General features: G+C 48.7%; 1 protein-coding gene and 1 non-coding gene across 3 annotated transcripts; both read left to right on the top strand.

Annotated features, from left to right (window-relative positions):
• Positions 1 to 316: 316 nt before the first annotated feature.
• TMEM106A (transmembrane protein 106A) lies at positions 317 to 17,098 on the top strand. Of its 2 annotated transcripts, XM_004390260.2 has the most exons (8): positions 317 to 530; positions 1,320 to 1,546; positions 2,100 to 2,163; positions 3,917 to 4,070; positions 4,581 to 4,721; positions 4,830 to 4,873; positions 5,367 to 5,420; positions 5,733 to 9,553. In XM_004390260.2, the coding sequence occupies exons 2-8, from the start codon at positions 1,339 to 1,341 to the stop codon at positions 5,851 to 5,853; spliced, it is 786 nt and encodes a 261-aa protein (XP_004390317.1). In that variant the 5' UTR covers positions 317 to 530; positions 1,320 to 1,338; the 3' UTR covers positions 5,854 to 9,553. The 2 variants fall into 2 exon arrangements, with proteins under 2 accessions (XP_004390317.1, XP_023581012.1); XM_023725244.1 differs by lacking the exons at positions 317 to 530; positions 5,733 to 9,553 and adding an exon at positions 17,000 to 17,098 and having other exon boundaries at positions 856 to 1,546.
• Positions 17,099 to 20,793: 3,695 nt separating this feature from the next.
• LOC111819181 (U2 spliceosomal RNA) lies at positions 20,794 to 20,984 on the top strand. Its single transcript, XR_002822932.1, has one exon. It is a non-coding gene; the product is annotated as a U2 spliceosomal RNA (small nuclear RNA).
• Positions 20,985 to 22,073: the final 1,089 nt, after the last annotated feature.

Here is a 22,073-nt window from a genome sequence, read left to right as displayed (position 1 = left end):
GGCCGGGGCGGCACTTCCCGAGGCACCGAGTCAAAGGTGCGGCCCGGCCGGACGTCCGCGCTTTCGATTCTGCATGCAGTCCTTTCTGTCGCCCGGGGGTAAGAGGCTCCCGGACCCTCCTTCCTTGCTTTCCCTTTCGGAGGCCAAGGCCAAGGGACCTCGTGTGCCTCCCCCTGGCCCAACACAGCCACACGGGGTACCAGGCTTAACTAACGGCCTTTCGGGGTTTCTGGTGGGACTTGACGTCCTCCATAAATGAAGCCCCAGCTTCTCCGTCCGCACCTGCCTCGCCGCCCTGCCGAGCGAACCCCCGGGGAGCGGGGAAACAGCTTTGGTCTCGAAGACCAAGATCCCTGCTCCCCGCTCCCTTCAACACGGCCCGTTCGCTCTCTCAGAACCCTGCAGAAGGGAGCTGGTTGCGGGGGGCGGCCCTGGTGTCACCCTATAGGCCCTACTCCCCAAAGACATACTCCAGGAACCTTGCCCTCTTGCAGCTGAGAGAAGCCACAGAGATCCCAGACCTGAACCAGGTGACGCTCCCTTTATTTTAGCCAAGGTTTGAGTGTGGCCCACCTTCCCTCATACTGCCACTACTCCTGAGTCTTGTGGGAAGAGTCTAGATTTAGCCTTGACTTTGCCTAGTGAAGGGCAGACCCTGGCATTACTATGAGCCACCGCCAGGCTTGTTTTCCTACGCAGAGGTCAAAAAGCAATGAGGAAGAGGTTCACAAGCCCTTCCAGGGCTTCTTTAAAGAGCCTTCTTAGCCACACCTGTAACCTTTCTTCTTGTTTTAAAGGGTTTCTGCTTTTCTATTAAGCCAGCACCTGCCAGGCATGAAAGTTTTCCCTCCACAACTGGGCTGGGATACCTCAGGCATTTCTGCCCTTGTGCTCTAGAGACCTCTTCAGAACAGTCTTGTTGAGAGGCTGAAGGGACTCTCCAGAGTGCTGCAGCCCAGCCCTAGGCTACTTCCTCCCCTTGAAGTGAATGACAGCTCAGCAACTTTCTTAAGAAAAAAACAAAAGCTCTGCCATTCACTTATGTAAAATAACTTCTGCTTTACTTTCTCCCTTTATTTTCCCTCTTGGAGGCAGACTGAGCTCTCCTGCACTTAAGAAAAGGAGCTGGAATGCATTGCGATTTCTGATCTCAGAGCCCTGGGTAGCTGCTCAGTTTTCCATACCTTGTCTTCTTCAGGCTTGTGCTTGCTTGAGGCCCTTAGTGGAACTCTTTACCAACCTTGAGAACTTAAAGGTAGAGTTACAATCCGTGTCAATGCTAACAAGCTGAGCATTGAACTTTGTTCTTGCCTCATTAGTGAAAAGGCTCCCTGAAGGATGGGTGAGACCTTCTCCCAGCTGGGCTCTCTGGAGGAGGTGAACAAGTCCATCCTGTCCCAGGACCCAGCCATTGGCAGCAAAGCCACCAGCTACTCCAGCACCAGTAGCAGCAAGTTCTTTAGTTCCTGTGTGCCTTGTGAAGGGGTTGCTGGTGGCGGCTTTGTGACTTGTCCCACCTGCCAGGGCAGCGGGGAGATCCCCCAAGGTGAGTAGGCCAAGGTTCTGGAAATAGCCTGGAATCCAGTAAAAGCTCTGAGCTGGCCCAAGGCCAGATCCCCTGAGTGCTCCTTGAATAACGTTGGGTCTGCTCCCAGCTCTTGGTCACCCAGTCTCAGGCCGGCCAGAGAGAGGCTACTACCCCAGGGCTTGCTGCAGAGACCCCCTCCTGCCTTGGTTGTATACCCAGCTGGGGTTTTCCAGCCACTTTGCTGCCCGAGCAAAGTTCTATGCCTTGGGATTCAGGAAGATACAAATTACCTCTCCAAAGCTGGGCATCGCTGATTTGCTGGTAAACTTTCAGAGATTCCTCACACCTGTTTATGAAAACCTCACTTCCATTCTAGAGATGCAAAGCTGAGCTGCCTACTTCAGTAGTGCAGCCCAGCGCTTCTAATCCTGCTGGGGTGGGAGAGGGGGAGCAGAGGCGGCATGCTTCTGACATGCTCTGTAAGGTGGACTTGTCTTTCTGGGAGGCTGGCACAGGAAATACTGGTTATGGCTACTTCTTGGCCCTCCCTTTCCCCATCTTCTCTCTACAGAGCTGGAGAAGCAGCTGGTAGCCCTCATCCCCTACGGGGACCAGAGGCTGAAGCCCAGACACACGTAAGCCCCTCTTCCTCTTCTGGGAGCTGGTCTTCTTATTTGTCTCCCCCATTCTACTGCTCCCAACTTTTCTTCATTCATTCTCCCCCAGAGAGGCTGAGCCTCACTGAGCTCAAACGTACTAGCTCTTGTTTCCAAGGACTTTCCTGGTTTCAGAAGCCCCAGGCACAGCAGACACTGCATGCAGGGTCCTTCCCTGAGCATCTCTGCTCCCCTCTGGCACACACACAGGACCTCTTGGCTCTGCGAGTCCTCCCAAGAGGGAGGGGGCAGCCCTAGCTGCAATTGCTTTGAGGAACTTATTTTTCCTATGAGCTTCCCTTGCTGTGGCAGTTGAGGCCAGCTTGTTCTCTTCCCAGTAGTGATGGAAAACCAGCTGTTCCCCATGCTGGGACACTTTAGAGCCTCAGAGGTAGCCCTGGGTTTCACCAGGGGCCCCATGACTCTGATTTTCATCTGAGTCCATTTGATATGAATCCCTGCAACCTCCTCCTGAGGTCTTCAGCTTCAGCCTGGGGAACCTCACCCGGCCCTCCCCAACCACTGCACCAGAATTAGGTGGCAGTGCCCATCCTAAGACACTAACAAGGTGCTGTCTCTTTCGTTGTTGTTGCCATCAAGTTGATTTTGACTCAGGGTAACCCCATGTGTGCAGAGTGGAACTGCCCCACAGGGTTTTCAAGGCTGTGACTTTTCCGGAGCAGATCACCAGGCCTGTCTCCTGAAGTGCCTCTGGGTGGGTTCAAACCACCAACCTTTCAGCTGGTAGTAAAGTGCTTAACCACTTGTGTGTCCCAGGGACACCTGCCACTTTCATACATATCTCAGTTTTGAATTAGATGAATGGATGGATGGTCTCCTGTTCTGAATATTAATGTCAAAATTCAGAACTCTCAAAATTCATGTGGACTTATTTCTACTAGAGATGAGAGCTGACATTTGTTGAGCTCTTCCTATGTGTCAGGACCTGGGATTAGTGCTTTTTCATGCATTAAAAACCAGTTGTCACTGAGTCTATTCCAACGCATGGCAACGCCATGTGTCTCAGAGTATAACTGCACTCCATAGTTTTCAATGGCTGATTTTTTGGAAGTAGACCACCAGGCCTTTCTTCTGCGGTGCCTCTGAGTGAATTCGAACCTCCAAACTTTTGGTTAACAGAGTGGGCCCTATGCTAAGCCGGGGGCGGATCAGAGCCAAGCAGCTTTGGCTGGATACTAAAAGCTTCATCTCCACAGGCTTTCAGGGGAAGAGTGTGGCTGGGCCCTCGGGGGTAAAGAAACCACTGTTTGACCTGCCTGGGCGCACCGATAGCCAGAAACTCTCCTTTAATAAACTCTCTTAAAATGACTTTGGCTCAGTTTTCCCTGTGTAGGGAAACGTGCACCTCCAGGGATTCCTTTCATATATTAGTCCATGGCAAATTCTGAGAGGTAGGTACAATTATTATCTCTATTTTATGAGGAAGCTGAAGCTTAGGGGGGTCAAGTGGGTTGCTCAGAGTTATTTGCCAGTAGGTACAGAGCACTGGGAATGGAAGCCACACTGTGTGCTTCCCTGTCCTGTGCTCCTACCCACTCTGAGCCACATTGGAGCCTGGGCTCGTCTTCCACATCTGGGAGCTAAATGTGCAGTTATAGGGAGAAAAGTGAGGGGAGAGCCTTGTGGCTGGAGAAGAGTGTCTGAACCCCCCTCCCTCAAGTTTCCTTGGTGTTCAGATATCTCCTCTACACTGGGTGCTGTTCTTCCACAGGAAGCTCTTCGTGTTCCTGGCAGTGCTCATCTGCCTGGTGACCTCTACCCTCATCATCTTTTTCCTGTTTCCCCGCTCCATCACTGTGCAGCCTGCGGGGCTGAACTCCTCCTCAGTGGCCTTTGATGACGTTGATATCCACCTCAACACAACGGTGAGTGGATGCCCCTCAGCTGCAACCCCACCTTCCCAGCAACCTTTCTCTGTAGCCTTTCTCCAGCTTTGCTGCCCTGGATGTGGGTAGCCAGGGATCTGATTGCACCCAGAGGGTGTTGGGAGCCTGGGGAGAAGCAGGGGCAGCCATGAGCCCCATAGAAGATTGTGTAGGATTGAGACTTTATACAGTGAGGTGTCAGAATTGAGACTAGATAAATCACAGGGTGTAAGGAGGGGGATGGGAGTGCCTGAGACTCGAGTTTGGACTGACTGGAGAGAAGCCAGGGGGGTGGAGAAGGGGTCCTGAGCCTGGTTAATGTCTTAGTTAAAGGTGACCCCTCATCAGTAAGTATCCTTCTAAGGTGCTCCCTGGTACCAGTCCTCCAAGCCTGAGACCCATCATGGGGGCGGTGCTCAGTCAGAGTGGAGAGCTGAGTTTCTGCAACTGTTGGCTTTCCCCTCAAGGATGGCCACCCTCATCCCTCTCTTCCCTTGTCTTCATCCCCAGAATGTCTTGAACATCTCCAATCGCAACTACTACCCCATCACTGTGACCCAGCTGGCCATTGACGTTCTGCATCTCTCCCTTGTGGTGGGGCAGGTCTCCCAGAGCCTCTTCCTGCCCATTGGCCCTTTGACCAGTAAACAGGTGACTTCCCTCTCCCCGGGCAGCCTGCTCACTGGTGGGTGGATCTGTGTGGTGGTGGGAGGGGAGCAGCCAGCATTGGCACTGACCCTGTGCCCATTTGGTTGGCAGATGTTTTACACGGTGACCAGCAGCATATTGGATGAAAATACATAGTGAGTATCCCTTGATCTCTTCTCCCTTAGCCTCTTTCCTGCTTGGCAAACCCTGCAGCCGTTGTTTGGCCTGCCCTCTTGTGGCCAAGGCTGCAGTGTGCAAGGGTTCAGTGTCCCCAGCCTCTGCCTGTTTGGACCTAGACTGGAACAGAAGACAGGCCAGAATTTGGTTAAGCCTTACAATATGTGACCTTGAGCTCTTCAGCCTGACTAACTGAGGAAGATGAGTGTCTTGCTTTCTGCCAAGGGTGGGGCCAGCACGTGCCTGGGCCAAGCAGTGGGGTGGTTGGGGAGGTGATGTTGGAACAGGAGTGCCATGGTCCCCTTAGGCAGAGGGAAAGGGGAGGGTTGGGTGCGGTATCTTGCAGGCTTCTGATGGAAGGGGGCAAAGAGGGCAGGGGAGGAGGCTGGGACCTGCAGGTCTCCTCTGAGCTTTCTGACAGGCCCTTCATGTGAAACGTGGTCCCATGTTCAGTCTTTCTCTCTCTCTCAGCAAAATCTGTACCTGGCAGAAAATCAAAGTCCATCATGTGCTTTTGCACATCCAGTAAGTAGAGCTTGGGGCCCTTGTCTCCCCTCCCCCACTCTGACTGCTGTCCCACCTCAGCTCCCTCTCAGTCATCCAAGCTAACTCCACAAATCTTTGTTGGCCCTTGGGAATAGCAAGTCCAGCCCCTTCTTTAGGTCCCACCTTGTTTACAAGCTATTGGTGGTGACAGGCACAGAGTTGCCTGGAAGCTGCTGGGACACAGGTGGGGCAGTTGTCTCAGGTACCCTGGCAGAGTAAGGAGCAGAAGGAAGTGGGAGGTACTGTCGGGAGCTGATCCTCCCCAGACGGCACAGCCTCCTCCCTCTCCAGGGGCACCCTGACCTGTTCCTACCTGAGCCATTCAGAGCAGCTGGTTTTCCAGAGCTATGAGTACGTGGACTGCCAGGGAAACTCGTCGGTGCCCCACCTGCTGGCCTCTCACCCACCGTGACCTGTCTACTGTCCCCACACTCCGGGTACCTGCCAGCCTGGTCTGTATCTCCCACAACTCTGTTGTGCCCAAGGATGGACTATAGTGACTTTTCCAAAGGAAAAACCCTGCCTTATCCTCCCCACACCCCCATCTGCCATACACACACATCACATCCTCTGATTTTCCACAGGAATAGAAACTTGGTTCCCCTAGAGGCTGGAATCTGATTCTGCCCTTGGTCTGCCTTGAAGTCCCAGGGCTGGCTGTCCTGCCTGAGTGTAGAGAAAGCTGAGGTTTTATCTGGCTTCCCATGGACCTTTTTCAAGTTCTCCATCCAGTGATAGGACAGTGACTTTGGGAGCATCCACTGCTGCCTCCAACACCTTCTAGGAGTTCATAGATGCTCTCCTGTCCCTCCCTGCTTTGATCATGTGACAAAGTGATGGTTGTGAACTGTCTCTCTCCTAGTAACTTGTCCCCTGCCCATCTGACAGCAAGATTAGCCAAGTCTTTGGCCCTCTGTCCTTCCTGGTCAATAGGTTCCTAGGTTCCTAGGAAGACAGAGCTGTGCTCTCCAGAGAAAGCTCTTCCTCTCCGTAAAATAATGGTCTTATTCAGCAGGAGTCAAAGTAGTTTAGGAAGGGAGGAAGGCACCTGGGCACCCCCTGGGCCTACACAGGGAAAACTAAGCCAAAGTCATTTTAACAGAGAGTTTATTAAAGGAGAGTTTCTGGCTATTGGTGAGCCCAGGTGAGTGGACACAGCAGGTCAAACAGTGGTTTCTTTGCCCCAGAGGGCCCAGCCACACTCTCCCCCTGAAAGCCTGTGGAGATGAAGCTCTTAGTATCCAGCCAAAGCTGCTTGGCTGTGATCCGCCCGCGGCTTAACATAGGACCCACTCTGCTCTACTCCTGGCTTTATGGAGCAGCACACTGGCAGGGATAGGTCTAGACCCTCTCTTTCCTGGTCCTCCGCTGGCGCTAGCACCAGATAACCCTAGGTGCCCAGTGGGCTCCATGTGGAGGTAGTTTCTGTTCTTTAGCCAGGCATGAATGGTATTTGCTTGCTAACAGGTGGCTTTGGTTTTTATCAGTCAGACAGGTGGAGACAGGCATAGGTGATGGTGAAAGCGGAATATGAAGTAAGGTGGACAGAGAAGGGAGGGTGGCAGGACCTGGTAACTAGCTGGCTGGGGTGGTGATGGGAAGGAAGGAGTCCATGTTGTCTCCAAGCTTTCACACCTGGGTAACTGGGTAAAAGTGGTGTCAGCAAGAGCAACACGTCCAGGAACGCCAGGCTGGAGCTTCTGCTGTACCTAGTTCACCAATGTAAAGAATTTACATTGTATTCAGTAAACTACACTTGACAGTGTCTAAAAAAAAGTCTCCTGTGAGTGGGACAGTCTGGTGGACACACCCCTGTTTCACAGCCTGTTTCTTATGTCCAGGTGCTTGTCAAGGTCTCCTTCCCCAGGCCTCTAAGCCCCTCTGAGAACATAGCCTGCTTTTCTGGCTTCTGAAAGATTACACACAGGAGCTTGCTCACTCTTGCTTTCTATCTTGAAGATCCCTTCCAACTTTAATTGGAATCCTATTCCTATTCTGTTCTACCCGACCCACGCCGGGATGCTCCCCTCAGGAAACATCCCTGGATCGCACTGAGTGGGGGCTCCTTCAGTCTGGCTCAAGGGCGATGCTGTGCAGGCTACAGTGAAAAGGCCTTCGGGACCATCAGACCTGGGTTGTGATTGGGGTGACTGAGGTAGCCTTTCTCTGGGGATGGTGGAGAAAAAGACTTCCCAAAGCCTGACACCCAGGGTCCCTTTGCCTTTTGGAGCCTCTTGGTCTTCTCTGCTGAGTTGAAAGGCTGAGGCCCAGGAAGGGCAAGGCCTGTGTGTTTTAGTAGACAAGCCTCCCTCCCCTGCCCAGGTCAGGTTTCCTATGCCTAAGGCTACAGCCCCTCTGAGCTCTTGTTCTCCATTCCTGCCCCCCACCATCATCCTTTCAACAGTTGAGTGCCTACTGTGAACCAGGCATTGCACTTGGCACCAGAGGTTCTTGCCTGCCACCTCCCTCTCTGCTGCTGCCCCAGGCCTGCTCTGCAGTGACTCAACCCCTCTTTCCCCTAGCTGTAGCTCAGTAAGCTAAGCGTGGGGTTAGGGGAGGGAGTGTTGGCTTCAGTGACAGCCATAAACTCAAAGTTCCTGGAAGATCTACCATTGCTGAATAGGGGCCAGTAGTGGAGTTGTAGGCTTGGAGGGGTCCAAGGCCAAGTTCTCCCATTGGCTTTGCCTAGAGAAGCATGGAACTGCCTTTCATTCTCTACTCCTACCTTGTCCGTCCCCTTCATGGGTCCTCTTGCCTCCTTCCCCACATCCTGTCTCACAAAGCTGACCAGTCTCTTGATTCTTTCCAGGAAGAAACCACATTTTTTTTCCAGCTAGCATCCTCTTCTAGAGTGGAACAGCAGAGGGTGGCTTTTGGAGTGGAAATGTTGCTGGGTGGTGAGAAGGTGTAGTTGCTCCACTGATGGCCAGTAGGGTCTTGAGGTCTGTTTCTGGATCACCACTGCTGTTTGTAATTTGTCGACTGAGGAGAGACAGACAGCAAAAAAAACAGGTTAGTTTAGAAGTTTCTGAGAGTGATGTCAGTAAGATGATGGAGTAGGCAGCTCCAAGCTCCTGTCCCCCGATAGAAACATTGAAAAACAAGCAGAAGCTGTTAGACCCAACTTCGTCAGAACTCTGGAAAATTCCAGAGCTGAAAAGTACAGTAACAGAAGCAAGCAAATGCTTAATCAAGAAAAAGGCAACTTAAAAACAATAGGAAAGCTTTGCGGCCTTTTTGCTTGCACGTGCTTCACCCCCTCCCTGTTCAGCAGTCTTGAAGACAGCAGCCCACAGTCCCAGTGTGGGTTCCCAGTTCTGGAGGGGGCAAAGTAGACCTTTGCAAATTATTGTGTCCATCTGTTCTAACCTGTCTAGGGGCTACCTGAAGGACTGACAGAAAGCACTTGTTCGTTTCAACTATCTTAAACTCAGAGCAGAAAAGCAGCAGGCATTGCTTAAAAACACTGCTAAGGTCAATAATCAATCCATAGCCACTTGGGGCAGTTGAGACATATAACTAAGGCCTGGGAGGAGAAGCCAGGGAAAGAATGTCTTTGGGAAATTAGAACATTCAAAAGCCCTCAAGTATAAATATGGATGGGGCACTGACCACGTTAGCCACAGTGGATTAGTGTTGTTGTTGTTATAGGTATTCTACTTTTGTAAAAACAAACCCTGTGTATTAATAGAAGAAAAAAAAAAGAATGTAACCAATGTCACTGAACAATATGTAGAAATTGTTGAATGGGAACCTGTTTTGCTATGTACACTTTCACCAAAAATAAAATAAAACCTAGCCATCTATGGACAACTGATTTTCGACACGGGGTCCAAGTCCACTCAATGGGGGAAAAAGCAGCCTTTTTAATAAATGGTGCTGGCAAAACTGGATATCCACTTACAGAAGAATGAAACAGAACCCATACCTCACACCACACACAAAAATTAACTCAAAATGGATCCAATACCTAAACGTTAAACCTAAAAGTATGGGAGAAAAGTATGGGACCTAATCTTTTGTAAAAATAGGATAATAAACAAATGCACAAATAGAAGACAAAACAGATAAATGGGACCTCAAAAATTAAAAAATTATTCTCATCAAAAGACATCAGAAGACTAAAAAGAGAACCTATGGACTGGGAAAAAATCTTTGGAAACGACATATCAGATGACGGTCTAATCTCCAAAATTTATACAAAACTTCAACAACAAAAGACGAACAACCCAATTATAAAATGGGCTAAGGACATGAACAGAACCTTCACAAAAGAAGACGTACAAGCAGCCAACAAACATGAAAAGATGCTCATGATTATTAGCATTTAGAGAGATGCAAACTAAAACTACAATAAGATACCATCAAACTCAGACTAAGATGGCACTGGTTAAAAAACTGATAACATGTTGGCGAGATTGTGGGGAGATTGGAACCCTATACACTGCCGGTGGGACTGTAAAAACCGCTGTGGAAAATGGTATGGTGCTTCCTCAAAAAACTAGAAATAGAACTACCGTAAGATCCAGCAACCCCACTCCTAGGGATATACCCTAGAGACCTCAAAGTAGTGACGTGAACAGATATATGCACTTCTATGTTCATTGCAGCTTTATTCACAATAGCAAACAAATGGAAACAACCAAAGTGCCCATCAGCAGATGAATGGATAAGCAAAATGTGGTACATACATATAATGGAATACTACTCGTCATAAAGAACAATGATGAGTCCGCGAAACATAACATGGATGGAGCTGGAGGGCATAATGCTAAGTGAAACAAGTGCATAAGAACAAATATTGTATGATCCCTCTTTTATAAGAAGACAAGCATAGACATATATAAAGAGACCAATGTTCAATGGTGGTTACCAGGGGGAGGAGGGGAGGGAGAGGGAAACCATGCTTAAGATTGTAAATACTTGTTATTTTTGGTGATGGGAAAGTGGCACCGAATATTCATGCAGGAAGCACAGCATGACCAAAGTAAATGGTGCCACTGAGAAGCACTCATGAGAAAAGGGTGCCTATACTAAAGAATTTGACATATATAAGAGAGCAACAAATCCAAGAAAGTACAAAAAATGAGTCTAGGATGACATAAGGGTGAGTATAGGCATATTTGTATGTGAAAACAGAAGTATCTACATGTGCGTGTAAATACAGATACCTGTAGGGAGACACATACAGTCATTGAAGGCACAGCTACAGATACTCTTCAGACATAACCAAATACCTTCTGAGACTGCTTGTCTGGGTTGAAGGCTTAGGACCATAGTCTCATGGAGCAACTCAGTCAATTAGCATAATACAGCTCACAAAGTTCATGTTCTGCATCCTAGTGAAGTGAGTAGCATCTGGGGTCTTAAAAACTTTTGTGAGCGCCCATCTGAGATACAAACTATTGGTCTCTACTTGTCATGAGCAAAAGAGTAAGAAGATAACCAAAATCAGAGAAGAAACAAGTATACAAGGCTGATAGCCTACACGAGCCACAACCTCAACTACCCTGAGACCAGAAGAACTCGGTGACGCCAGCTACCACCACTGACCGATCTGACTGGGGGCACAATAGATGATCCTGGTTAGAATGGGAGATAAACGCAGAACAAAACTCAAATTCTTTAAAATGGCCAGACTAACTGGGCTACCTGAGACCAGAGGACTCCCTGAGGCTATTGCCTTGAGATGCTCTTTCAACTTTGAACCAAAACTATCCCTTGAGATCACCTCCTAACAGAAAACCAGAGTGACACACAAAATAAAGGATATTACCTGTTAGATCTGTGCTGTAGTTAAAAAAAAAAAAACAACTGTATGAGTCCAAAAGGTCAACATTTAATTCACAGCAAAGATAAAAAGGGAGCAAGGAAACGAGAGTACTGAAATGGACCAACAAGAAAACAATGAAAATGTTGACACATTGTGAAAAATGTAACTACTGTCATTAGTAAATTTGAGTAGAAATTGTCAAAAGGGAATCTGACTTGCCATGAAAACTTTCACCAAACACACATTAAAATGTTATTTAAATATATATATATATATTTTTTAAAGCATCCATGTATATAGGGAAATTCAGTAAGCGACACCATACACAAGGTAAGATGCGTACTCAGAAAAGACCTGAGGAAACCCTAAGCTTTCACTTTGGACTGATCCCTAGGCTCAGTGTAAGCCTACAGGTGTTTGTTTGGTTTGGCTGGTTTCATTTTAGCTCCTAACGTTCAAGGAAATCTGTCAAAACTCTAGCTGAAATGGAACAATCAGAATGCAATCAAAGAGAATGTTGACATATTGTGAAAAATTGTTAACTAAGTCACTGAACAATTTGCGTAGAAATTGTCAAATGGGAACTCAATTTGCTGTGTAAACTTTCACCAAAAACACAAAATATTTAAAAAAAAATCTCTAGCTGAATGCAAGCTAAAGGAACAGACTTCAGTAACAACACACAACAAAGAACGCAGTCTTTGCAAAAGGAAAAAAAACAGTTTGGAAAAGTCACTAAAACAGCCTACTACTATAGCCTTCAACAAACAAAAAAAGAGCAAACCCTAGGGAAGGGGAGAATCTGATTTCCAGAGTTACCACATTATAATATTTAAATATCCAATTTTCCACAGTCTGGCAGTTCCTCAAAAAATTAAAAATAGAATTACCATATGACCCAGCACTTCCACTCAGGTATATACCTGTTACAGGTTGAATTGTATCCCCCCAAAAGATATGTTGAAGCTCTAACACCCAGTGCCTGGAAATGTGACCTCAGATGTAATTAGTTAACATGAGGTCATAACTGGAGTAGGGTGGACCCTCATCCAATATGACTGGTGTCCTTATAAGAAGAAGAGACATACTGGGAAGAATGCCATGTGAGAAGAGAGGCAGAGATTGAAGTGATTTATCTGCAAGCTAAGGAACACCAAGAATTGCCAACAACCACTGAAAACTAGGAGAGAGGCATGGAACAAAGCCTTCAGATGGTACCAACCTTGCTAACACCTTGATTTTGGACTTCCAGCTTCCAGAACTATGAGAGACTAAACTTCTGTTGTTTTAAGCCACCCAGTTTGTGGTACTTTATTATGGCAGCTCTAGGAAACTAATACAATACCCAGAAGAACTGAAAAAGGGGACTCAAACAGACACAAACATGCCAGTGATCATAGCAGCATTATTCACAATAACCAGAAGGTGGAAACAACCCAAGTGCTCATCAACTGATAAATGAATAAACAAAATGTGGTCTGTACACACAATGGGATATTATTCAGCCACAAAAATGAATGAAATTCTTATACATCCCACACGGATGAACCTTGAAAACATGCTAAGTGAAAGAAGCCAGGCACAAAAGGATAACTATTCTATGCTTCCACTTACATGAAATATCTAGAATAGGCAAATTCATAAAGACAGAAAATGGAGGTTACCAGGGGCTGGGGGGAGGAGGAATGAGGAGTTATCACTTAATAAGTACTGAGCTTATGTTCGGGGAGATGAAAAAATTTTGGGAGTAGATAGTGGTGATGGTTGCACAATCCTGTGAGTGTAATAAGTGCCACTGAAACGAATAATTAAAATGGATAAAATTGCAAATATCACGTCATATGTATTTTAGCACAGTAAAATTTTAAAACAAATTAATTGTCTCATCACATTAAAAAAAAAAAGTTCCTGGACCTACTGGTTTTGTAACACTGTCTTAGGCCCTTTGTGGCTAGAGGCATCTAAATGCAATGCAGCAGCCCAGACTCGTCCTAAAAGTGCTAGCAATCAGGTGTGCTCAGCGTTTCCTTTGCACCTGTGTCATAGAACTCTTTCCAAAGCTTGCTCTTTTTTATCTCATTCTCATTAAGGGCTATCATGGAGTCTCTGGGTGGTACAAATGGTTAAGCATTCAACTCCTAGCTGAAAGATTGGTGGTTCGAACCCACCTAATGGCTCTGCAGGAGAAAGACCTGGGGATCTGCCTCCATAAAGATTACAGCCTAGAAAACCCTATGGGCACCTAACAACAACAACAAGCTTGCAAGGAGGGGCTGACAATCTATTTGGGAAAATAGGAGAGGTGCCATAGAGTCAAAATAAAGGGGCTCCTCTAAATGCTGTGTGGGGTGGAGGCAGCTGGAGCAGGAGGAAGGGCAAGACTGAATGGAAGTGAGAAGGCTGAGTCTCCTGGGAGTGTGATTTAATATCTCTGAGCCTCAACTCAATTATTAACTTTAGAGAGGTGTCCTGAGGATTGAACATGGCAATGAAAGGAGAAGACATCAAAAACATTTAGCATGGACTTAACCTGCTGGTTTTGCTCGCTGTACTACAGATATGTGAGATGTTAACATTTGGGGAAGCTGGGAATGGGTGTGTTAGGCAAAAAGCTTAACCATTTGTGTCACCAGGGCTCCTTCCTTTTTATGCTTAGCACTGAGCAAAAGGCCCTACTCAGACATTTTTAGGGGGCAAGGAGTGGAGGCTCTTGGGACCATCCAGAAGTGACTTAAGATCAGTCCAGCCCCTCCTCCCTCCAAGGAAGCTTCTCACACTCGGCCATCGTCCATCTGCCTTTCACATCATGTCTGTCTCACCGAGAATCGTGAGAACCTGGTGTCTTTGACTGGGCTAGCCTGGCATGAATCCTTGAGACCTGATGATGAAACAAAGCACAAGTTACTCATCCAGCAGTTTCTGGGGACGGAACACAGCAAGGCTGTGCAGAACAGAGCAGGCCACCCTGACTATTCTCAACTAGGAAGTCACCCTGTGGGTTCCCTGTTTCAGACCTGACAGGAGATCTGTTGATAAGCCTACAACCATCTGACCACCCACCCCCTCTGTCACTCCCACCCTGGAGCAAGGACTGAGGACTTCTCAGCTACCCTCTGCAGAAGTTGACAGGCTTCTTTGTAGCCCTGGGTTGACACAAACTCACCCCAGAGAGACTGGCCAGCCACCAAGGCAGTAAAGGCTAAGCGTGCTGGGGAGAATCAGGGTGGGTGACAGACGTGCCATTAGGGCTGAGATGGGAGCAAGGGCTCTCTTCTCACCACCTGCCCCTACCCCCACTCCAGGGCCTGGAAAAGCTTTCAGTGGTCCTTGGAATCTGTTGGATGGCCCTCCAACTGTTTGACCCCCACTGAGCCACCCTGGGGACCCCGCCTGCTGGAATCCTTGTGGAATATGCACTTGGAGGCATACTGGTTATCAGGACCTTGGACATTTTGTTGCCTTGGCTGAGGTGGTGGCTGTGGTGGTGGTGGCTGTGGTGGTGGTGACAGTTCCTGCTGTGGTTGCAACGGTGGTAGTGGCTGAGACTTTGGCTCCTGACATGGTTGAGACTTTTCAGGTTGCTTTTCTGCCTTTTGGAGTTTCTTCAGTTCCTGGCAAGAATACCCAGGCAAGTGGCATCCTCCTCCTTCCCCCCTCCCCAAGCCCACCATGTACCAGAGGGACTGCTGGGGAGCCAGGCATGAAAAGAGGTGGAGGTGGCCTGGATGGTCTCTGTCCCCTGGAGTTGGAGGATGATGCTGGAGCCTGGGCTCTCTCCCTCCGCCCACCACAGCACCTAAGTGCTGTTTCTGTGGTGACAGTATCCCCGGGCACTGCCTCTGCCCAGGAAATAGCAGTGTCTCTTAGTACCTGTCTCCTAGTTTGGGAGCTGAACACTGTTTTCAGTGCCAGAGGATAAAGAATAATTCCTTGCAAACACTTTGAAACAGCACTGTCCAATAGAAATATGTGTGCCACATAGATCATTGTAAATGTTCTAGTAGTTTTAAAAAGCAGTTTACTTTTTAAAAAATGAAAAATAAATAGGTGAAACTAATTTTAATGAGGTATTTTATTTCACCCAATAGAGCCAAAGCATGTGATCATTATGAAAATATTAATGAGATATTTTACATATTTTGTACTAAGCCTTCAAAAACCCAGCAGGCATTTTACACTTAAAGCACATCTTGATTTGGATCCTAAATTTTCTTCAAAAAGATTTATCTTCTACTTCACAAAATTTACAGTTGAAAAAGTAGAGTCACATACCCAAGTTGTTTCAAACATACTTAAAAGCTTTCCAAAAATTATATCAAGTGTCTATCTTTCAATTTTTTATGGTTGTGTGGCTGCTGTGTGCCGTCAAACTGATTTTCGACTCACAGCAACCCCATGTGACAGAGCAGAACCGCCCCGTAGGGTTTTCTAGGCTGTAATCTTTTTGGAAGGAGATTACCAGGTCTTTCTCCCGAGGAACTCCTGGGTTGGTTCAAACCACCAGTCTTTTGGGTAGCACCCAAGTGCTTAACCATTGTGCAACCAGGGCTCCTAATTTTTATTTAAATGAATTACATTTATATCAAATTAAAAATTCAGTTCTTCAGTCTAACTAGCCACATTTCAAGGGCTCAGTGGCAGACGGGCTAGTGGTTACTATATTGGACAGTGAAGCTTTGAAACCTCCCAGGCCTGATCCCCCCACTAGGTCTAGTACAATAGCAAAGCTGAGCTCCCAAACACGCATGCGTACACAGAGCTGCTCCAGGACAACCCCAAAAGACCTTGTTTTGGCCCTACCCCAGCAAAATAACATTCACCAGCTAGTTAGCAGGCAGCTGCTAGGGCTCTGTCTTCCCTCCCCACCCCCTCCTGCCCCCGGAAGGACTCATGAACCTGGCCCCTCTCATGCACCTCCTCCTGCTCCTGCTCCTGCTGTTGCTGCTCCTGCTCCTGCTGCTGCTGCTGCTGCTGCTGCTGCTGCTGCTGCTGCTGCTGCTGCTGCTGCTGCTTGGCCAGCAGCCACCTCCTCCGGTCCAAAGCTATCTGCCTGCGCCGGGCCTCCCAGTGGTAGGCGCTGCCCATGGCGGGGGAGGTGGAAGACCCCCGCAGGGGGTGGGGGCAGGCAGAGCAGAGGACGCTGCCACCGCCTGCAGTACCACCCACAGCACCACCCCCGTCTCCACCCACCCCAACCCAACGGGCTGTAACCAGACCCACCTCACAATGTAGCCACTACCAGGGCAACTGGGCAGTCCCCCCGCCCCTGCCTTGGGAGCAGAAGTGTTCTTCCCAAGCCTCCTAGGGAACGTCTGTAAAGTAACTTTCTCTCTAGGGTCCTGAGCAGGTTAGAGACAGCTTCCCGCCTCATTTTTAGTCTCAGTGTGCCCCAGGGACAATTCTGAAACAAAGTCTACTCACTTTTCTCTCAGGCTTCTTTCTCTTACCCTTCCCCAGGCTTTCAGCATCTTCCTCTGGCCCTCTGCAGGCCCCTGCCTCCCCACCAAATGCTCTGGAATTTCCTTTCCCTCAGTCCTCCACCTCCTCCCCCCGCTGGTAAATGTCTGAGTCAAGAGGAAAGAAAATACAAAATCCAACTTTCAGTGGGGTCCCTAGAAGGCAAGGTGGCTTATTAGAAAACGCCCTAGCCCTGGGGGTTTTCAGGCTGAGCTCAAGCCTAGGGTTGGCCCCTTCCTGTGCCCCTGGGGACCCTACCCAACCTCTCTGGGCCTCAGTTTCCTTGCCTGTAGAACAAGAAGGGTATTATTTGTTACCTTCTTCACAGGGCTGGTAAGAATCAAATGGATTAATGGATTTGAAATATACAAGAGAAAGTGTAAAATTGTTCAGCTACAGGTTGGTATTATTTATTTATTATTATTATTCCTCAATGACCAGGCGAGGGAGGGCATTCCCTGAAGCCCAGGAAGGCTTTTGGGGGAGGGGCTGTGTGCTTTAACTCATCCCAAGTAGGCTACTGACCTACCTCCTTCTCACACTCACACACATACACACACACACACACTCACATGCACTCACAGACACACGCACCTTTAACCCCAGAAATACATCTTTCTGGAGCAGCAGAGCCTGAGTTTGGCCTCAGAGCTGGAGGCAACAGAAGGGTGTAGGTGAAACCTAAAAACCTAACTCGATTCCGACTCATAGCCTAGGTGAAAAGGGGACTTCAAACCCAGCCCCAGCCCCAGCCCCAGCCCCAAACACAGTCTCAAGTGTGGTGGTGGGGATGGGGTGGGGAGGGAGAAGCCTTTGAACCAGAGAACTGGTTCTTGGTTCTTGGAGAGCCTGTCCACTCAGGTAGCCCATGTGGTGAAGTCAGTTTGGACTCTGGAGTCCAACAGACTCAGGTTCAATCCTGGCTCTGTCACTTACTATCTGAGGGAATGGGCAGGTCACTCAGCATCTCTGAGCCTTCTTGGGAGGGTTGTTGGAAGACCCCAGAGAATGCTTGGGAAGTGCCTGCCCTCACAATGGGCAACGTGCTATGGCTGGTGGTAGGGATGTCCCAGCTTTTTAAAATATCTACATGGAAACAATGACAATAAGATGAAGTGAAAAGCACTCGACTGTCTCAATAATTAAATGGGAAAGGGAGGAAGTGGGTTCTTTTTTGCATCTCTTCCTCTCTTAAGACCGAGATCCCCAGGCTGTGGAAAATTCCACTGCCTCAAGCAGCTTGCTTTGGCACGCCTTGCCATAGCTTTACATTAGAATCCTGGTTCCCCTCTCCTTAACTGCTGCCCCAAAACTAGAGGAAATTGGCAGAAACCAGTTCAGGCACCACGTAGACATTCAGGTTAACCTTTTAGCTCATTGAATACCTCCCCGCCTCTGGGTGGAGTTTAACTGCCATTTTCTGAACAAGTGATGCATGAAGTTATATGTAAACCCCATTGTGCCTGTGTAGCATGGTTGAGAATGTTGCTGATGTAACTTGTATGAACTTCCTACTTGTAAACCCCTTAAAAGTAACCTTCCCCCTCGTCCGCGCTAAGCACTCTCGGCGTCAGCAGCCCCGACTGCTCCTTTCCTTGCTCAATGAAATAAAGGAGGCTTTCTACTCTCCCACCTGGGTCACTTGTTTACTCGTGCCAAACAGAACCAGGGGTTTCACCCAGCAACATTCACTTTCCTTCTTACTCTCTTCTCATTCTGGAAGGAACAGGAATCAGATAGGAAGATGGTTGGACTGGGACCCTGGGCTGAATTGGGAAAATGATTCCAGCCCTCTGAATGAGTCCTCATGCTAGAGGAGGGATTTTCAGGGTCAGTTGGCCAAGATTGTGCCTTCCTCCTCCCCACCTTCCTATCTGAGCCCCTCTCCTGCCTGCCCTGTGCACACCACCTCTTCTGACCCCACCTCTGACCTCAGGTTTCCCTCCAGTTCTAGGATTCCACTCCCCATCCCACCCTACCCCTTCCAGTCTGGAGTTTTAAACTCCCATTGTGCCTCAAGGAATCTTATCCCAGTCACTTGATGTTTGCATTTAAAGAAAAGAGCTTGTTATTATTCAAGACCCAGAATCTTGTTGTGGAAGGAGCAAAGTGTAGTGGGTAGAAGCGTGAGGCAGGGAAGTGGTGAAATCCCAGCTCCCTTATTTATTGGCCGTACAAAATGTGGTCAGGTTGTACTTACTCTCTCAGATCAGTTTCCTTCCCTGTAAACGGAGGTGATACCTCCATCCTAGAGGTGTTGTGCTGATTAAAGGGTCAAGGATCAGAATTCAACAAACAGAGGCTCTTAATATTACAGCATTTCACGAATCTAAGATGTCATCGATTGTGAGAGGCACCATTATTTATTTTTATTGTGCTTTAAGTGAAAGTGTACAGTTCAAGTCAGTTTCTCATACAAAAATTTATACACACGTTGCTGTGTGACCCTCGCTTCTCTCCCTATAATGTGACAGCACACTCCTCCTTTCCACCGCGGATTTCCCGTGTCCATTCAGCCAGCTCCTGTCCCTTTTTGCCTTCTCATCTTGCCTCCGGACGGGAGCTGCCCATTTAGTCTCGCGTATCTACTTGAGCTAAGAAGCACTCTCTTCACGAGTATCATGTTATGTCCCATAGTCCAGTCTAATCTCTGTCTGAAGAGTTGGCTTTGGGAATGGTTTCAGTTCTGGGCTAACGGAGAGTCCGGGGGCCATGTCTTCCAGGGTCCCTCCAGTTTCAGTCGGACCATTAAGTCTGGTCTTTTTATTAGAATTTGAGTCCTGCAAGAGAGGCACCATTATTTTATGTATCGGAAAGAAAGAAAAAGGAAGGAAGGAAGGAAGAAAGGAAGGAGGGAGGGAGGGAGGGAGGGAGGGACGAAGGGAGGAAGCAAGGAAGGAAGAAGAAAAGAATACTGCCATGTAAACAGTAACATGCTGACATCCCATGTAAGATACATCCTGACTTCAGAGAGATAAAATACGAAAAAATGTGCATCTTGGAATGGGTGAAATGAGGCACCATCGTGGAGAGTGGCTGTCAACAGGAGGCCTGAGCGCTGAGCCTCGGTCTTTCACCTGGATGACCTTAAAGTTTCCCTCTCTGGACCCTGGCTTATTTGTCCATCAGGTACGCGCAGCATGGATGACCTCACCCGGCTGCTGCGAGGCCGTGGCACAGAGCCGGAGGCTACCTTGGTTGCTCTCTGCTGCCCCCTGCTGCCGCGAAGAGGGAATGGGGTCTCGGCTGAGATGATGACAGCGCCCCCAGGGGTGGTGAAGCGCAGGCAAAGGAGCGGGCTGAGTCGGCCCAGGGGCGCTGCGGACCTTGAGCTGGGCCCTGTCGCCCGACTCAACCCCCAAGTCCCTTCGGATCTTCAACGCTGGGCAGGACTTCCCACATTCCGCCCTCAGCAGCCATGATCCCTTCACGGGAACCTCGTCGGTTCACTAAGAGCCACATTCTAGACTGTTCAGCCATTAGCTCGGTTTAGACTCCTCCAACCCGACACGGTAGCCATGAACGTTTCCACTTTTCAGCTGGGGAAACTGAGGCTCTGACGACCTCCTCGGGTCCCTACTCCTCCCTGGGGCCCCTTCCAGGCGGCCCCGTGCCAACACTCCCGGGCTCCCAGAGGTCGGCTCCGTCTTCGGCCCCGACCCAGCCCGCCCGCGGGACCCTCCAGCCCTCACAGTGGCGACCCGGTGGCTTTCTTCAGGAGAAGTCGAACTGCTCTCGGCCAATAGTTCCCTCCCACCGACCCTCTCCCATCCCCCGCTCAGTTCTGTCTCCACCTGGTACAACCAGGACGTCCACTCACAGCGCGCAGAGGCGGCCTCGGGGGTGGAGCCCACCGCGGTAGGCACGCCTCCTGGGGGGTGGGGTGGTAACGGGCTGGGCATGCAAATTAGAAATGGCGCTTCAGCCCGGAAACGAAGGCGTAAAAATGGAAATAAAAATTCTCTTAAAAAATGTACAGAACACAAAATCTGCACAGGAGTCCAACTATTTGCATAGTAGTGTCAAGGAAGTTAAGTGAGGTCTGGAGTAAGACAAGGGTTCTCACCATGACTGTAATATGTATGACGGAAGGGGGGTAGCGGCGAGGTGGGTCCATCAGCTATCGCTTCTCGGCCTTTTGGCTAAGATCAAGTGTAGTATCTGTTCTTATCAGTTTAATATCTGATACGTCCTCTATCCGAGGACAATATATTAAATGGATTTTTGGAGCTGGGAGATGGAATAGGAGCTTGCTCCGTCCACTCCACGCATCGACCTGGTATTGCAGTACTTCCAGGAACGGTGCACCCCCCTTTTCAGGGGGAACAGTATTTAGTATTGAACGATAGACTGTATTGATGCACTAGTCGATGAGCTCTTTTTTGGTTTGTTTGATGCGAAACCTTTTCGAGAAACATACACCGGCTTTTTTCGGTGTTGACAAGTTTAATTTTGCGAGGTGTGTTTTTGATCCATTTTTCGAAGTCGATACCGGTCCGTTTTTTTGTTTTTGCGGGTTGTGATTAACAACGAAGCTCTCCGTAGGACGATTTTTTTCCTGGCGTTTTTTTCGGAAGCTTGCTACGTTTTAGTAAAGAAGTTTAGTTTCAAGTTTTTGTGTGCTAGGTTGTGTCGGGAACGAGAAAAGCCCTTGTCTGTCTATACGCTTGGATTCCGTTTACTATCACTCCACGACAGAAAGTGAAGGGAGCTTCCCTGTGGGCCAGGGCCAGAAAACCAAACCGTCAAAGTCCCTGCTCTGAACAGATACCTTCCACGTGGAAAGTGTACAGGTCATGTGTCTTGCTGAGCCTCTTCTCTAAGCGTTTCCTTCCTAGGCTTGCTTTACAAACTCCCTGTCCGCCCCGGAGGATACTGCTGCTGCTCCTGCGGCCCTCTCACTTGGCAGCTGTTTTCTCTCCCCACCCGTCATTCCCTTGGCCCCAGAGGTGACAAGGTGTTCTCCTTTTGTCCTCATTGCTGCTTCCAGACCATTCTCTCTCAACTCATCCTAACACCCCTGGAGCTTGGAATCTCGGTCTTCAGACTACACTCCTTACTGTGCTCCCTTGCCAAAGCCATCCACGGACACCACTTCATGCCTTGAAGATTTTAGTTTCTGGCTTATTCTTGCTCCCTGGAAAACTGCTTTGGTCATCACTTTCGGTGATTTCAACATCCATGTGGATGATCCTACCAGGGGCAGCTCTCTGACCTGCTGCGGGTCACTAAGATCTAACCCTTCTGTGACAGAAAGTCATTTACATGACTGTAATGGATGATCCTTTTATTGTAACCTTTCCACAAATCCTGATCGTGGTGGTCCTCAATCCTGGGATCAGTCAGGGATGGAGAAGGAGAGGGGCCCGAGGGAGCCTAGGTCCTTGGAAAGCAGTCTCCAT

The sequence above is a fragment of the Trichechus manatus genome, unplaced genomic scaffold, assembly GCF_000243295.1.
Source record: "Trichechus manatus latirostris isolate Lorelei unplaced genomic scaffold, TriManLat1.0 scaffold00294, whole genome shotgun sequence".
Classification (NCBI taxonomy): domain Eukaryota; kingdom Metazoa; phylum Chordata; class Mammalia; order Sirenia; family Trichechidae; genus Trichechus; species Trichechus manatus.
This window is presented reverse-complemented; position numbering and strand designations above follow the sequence as displayed.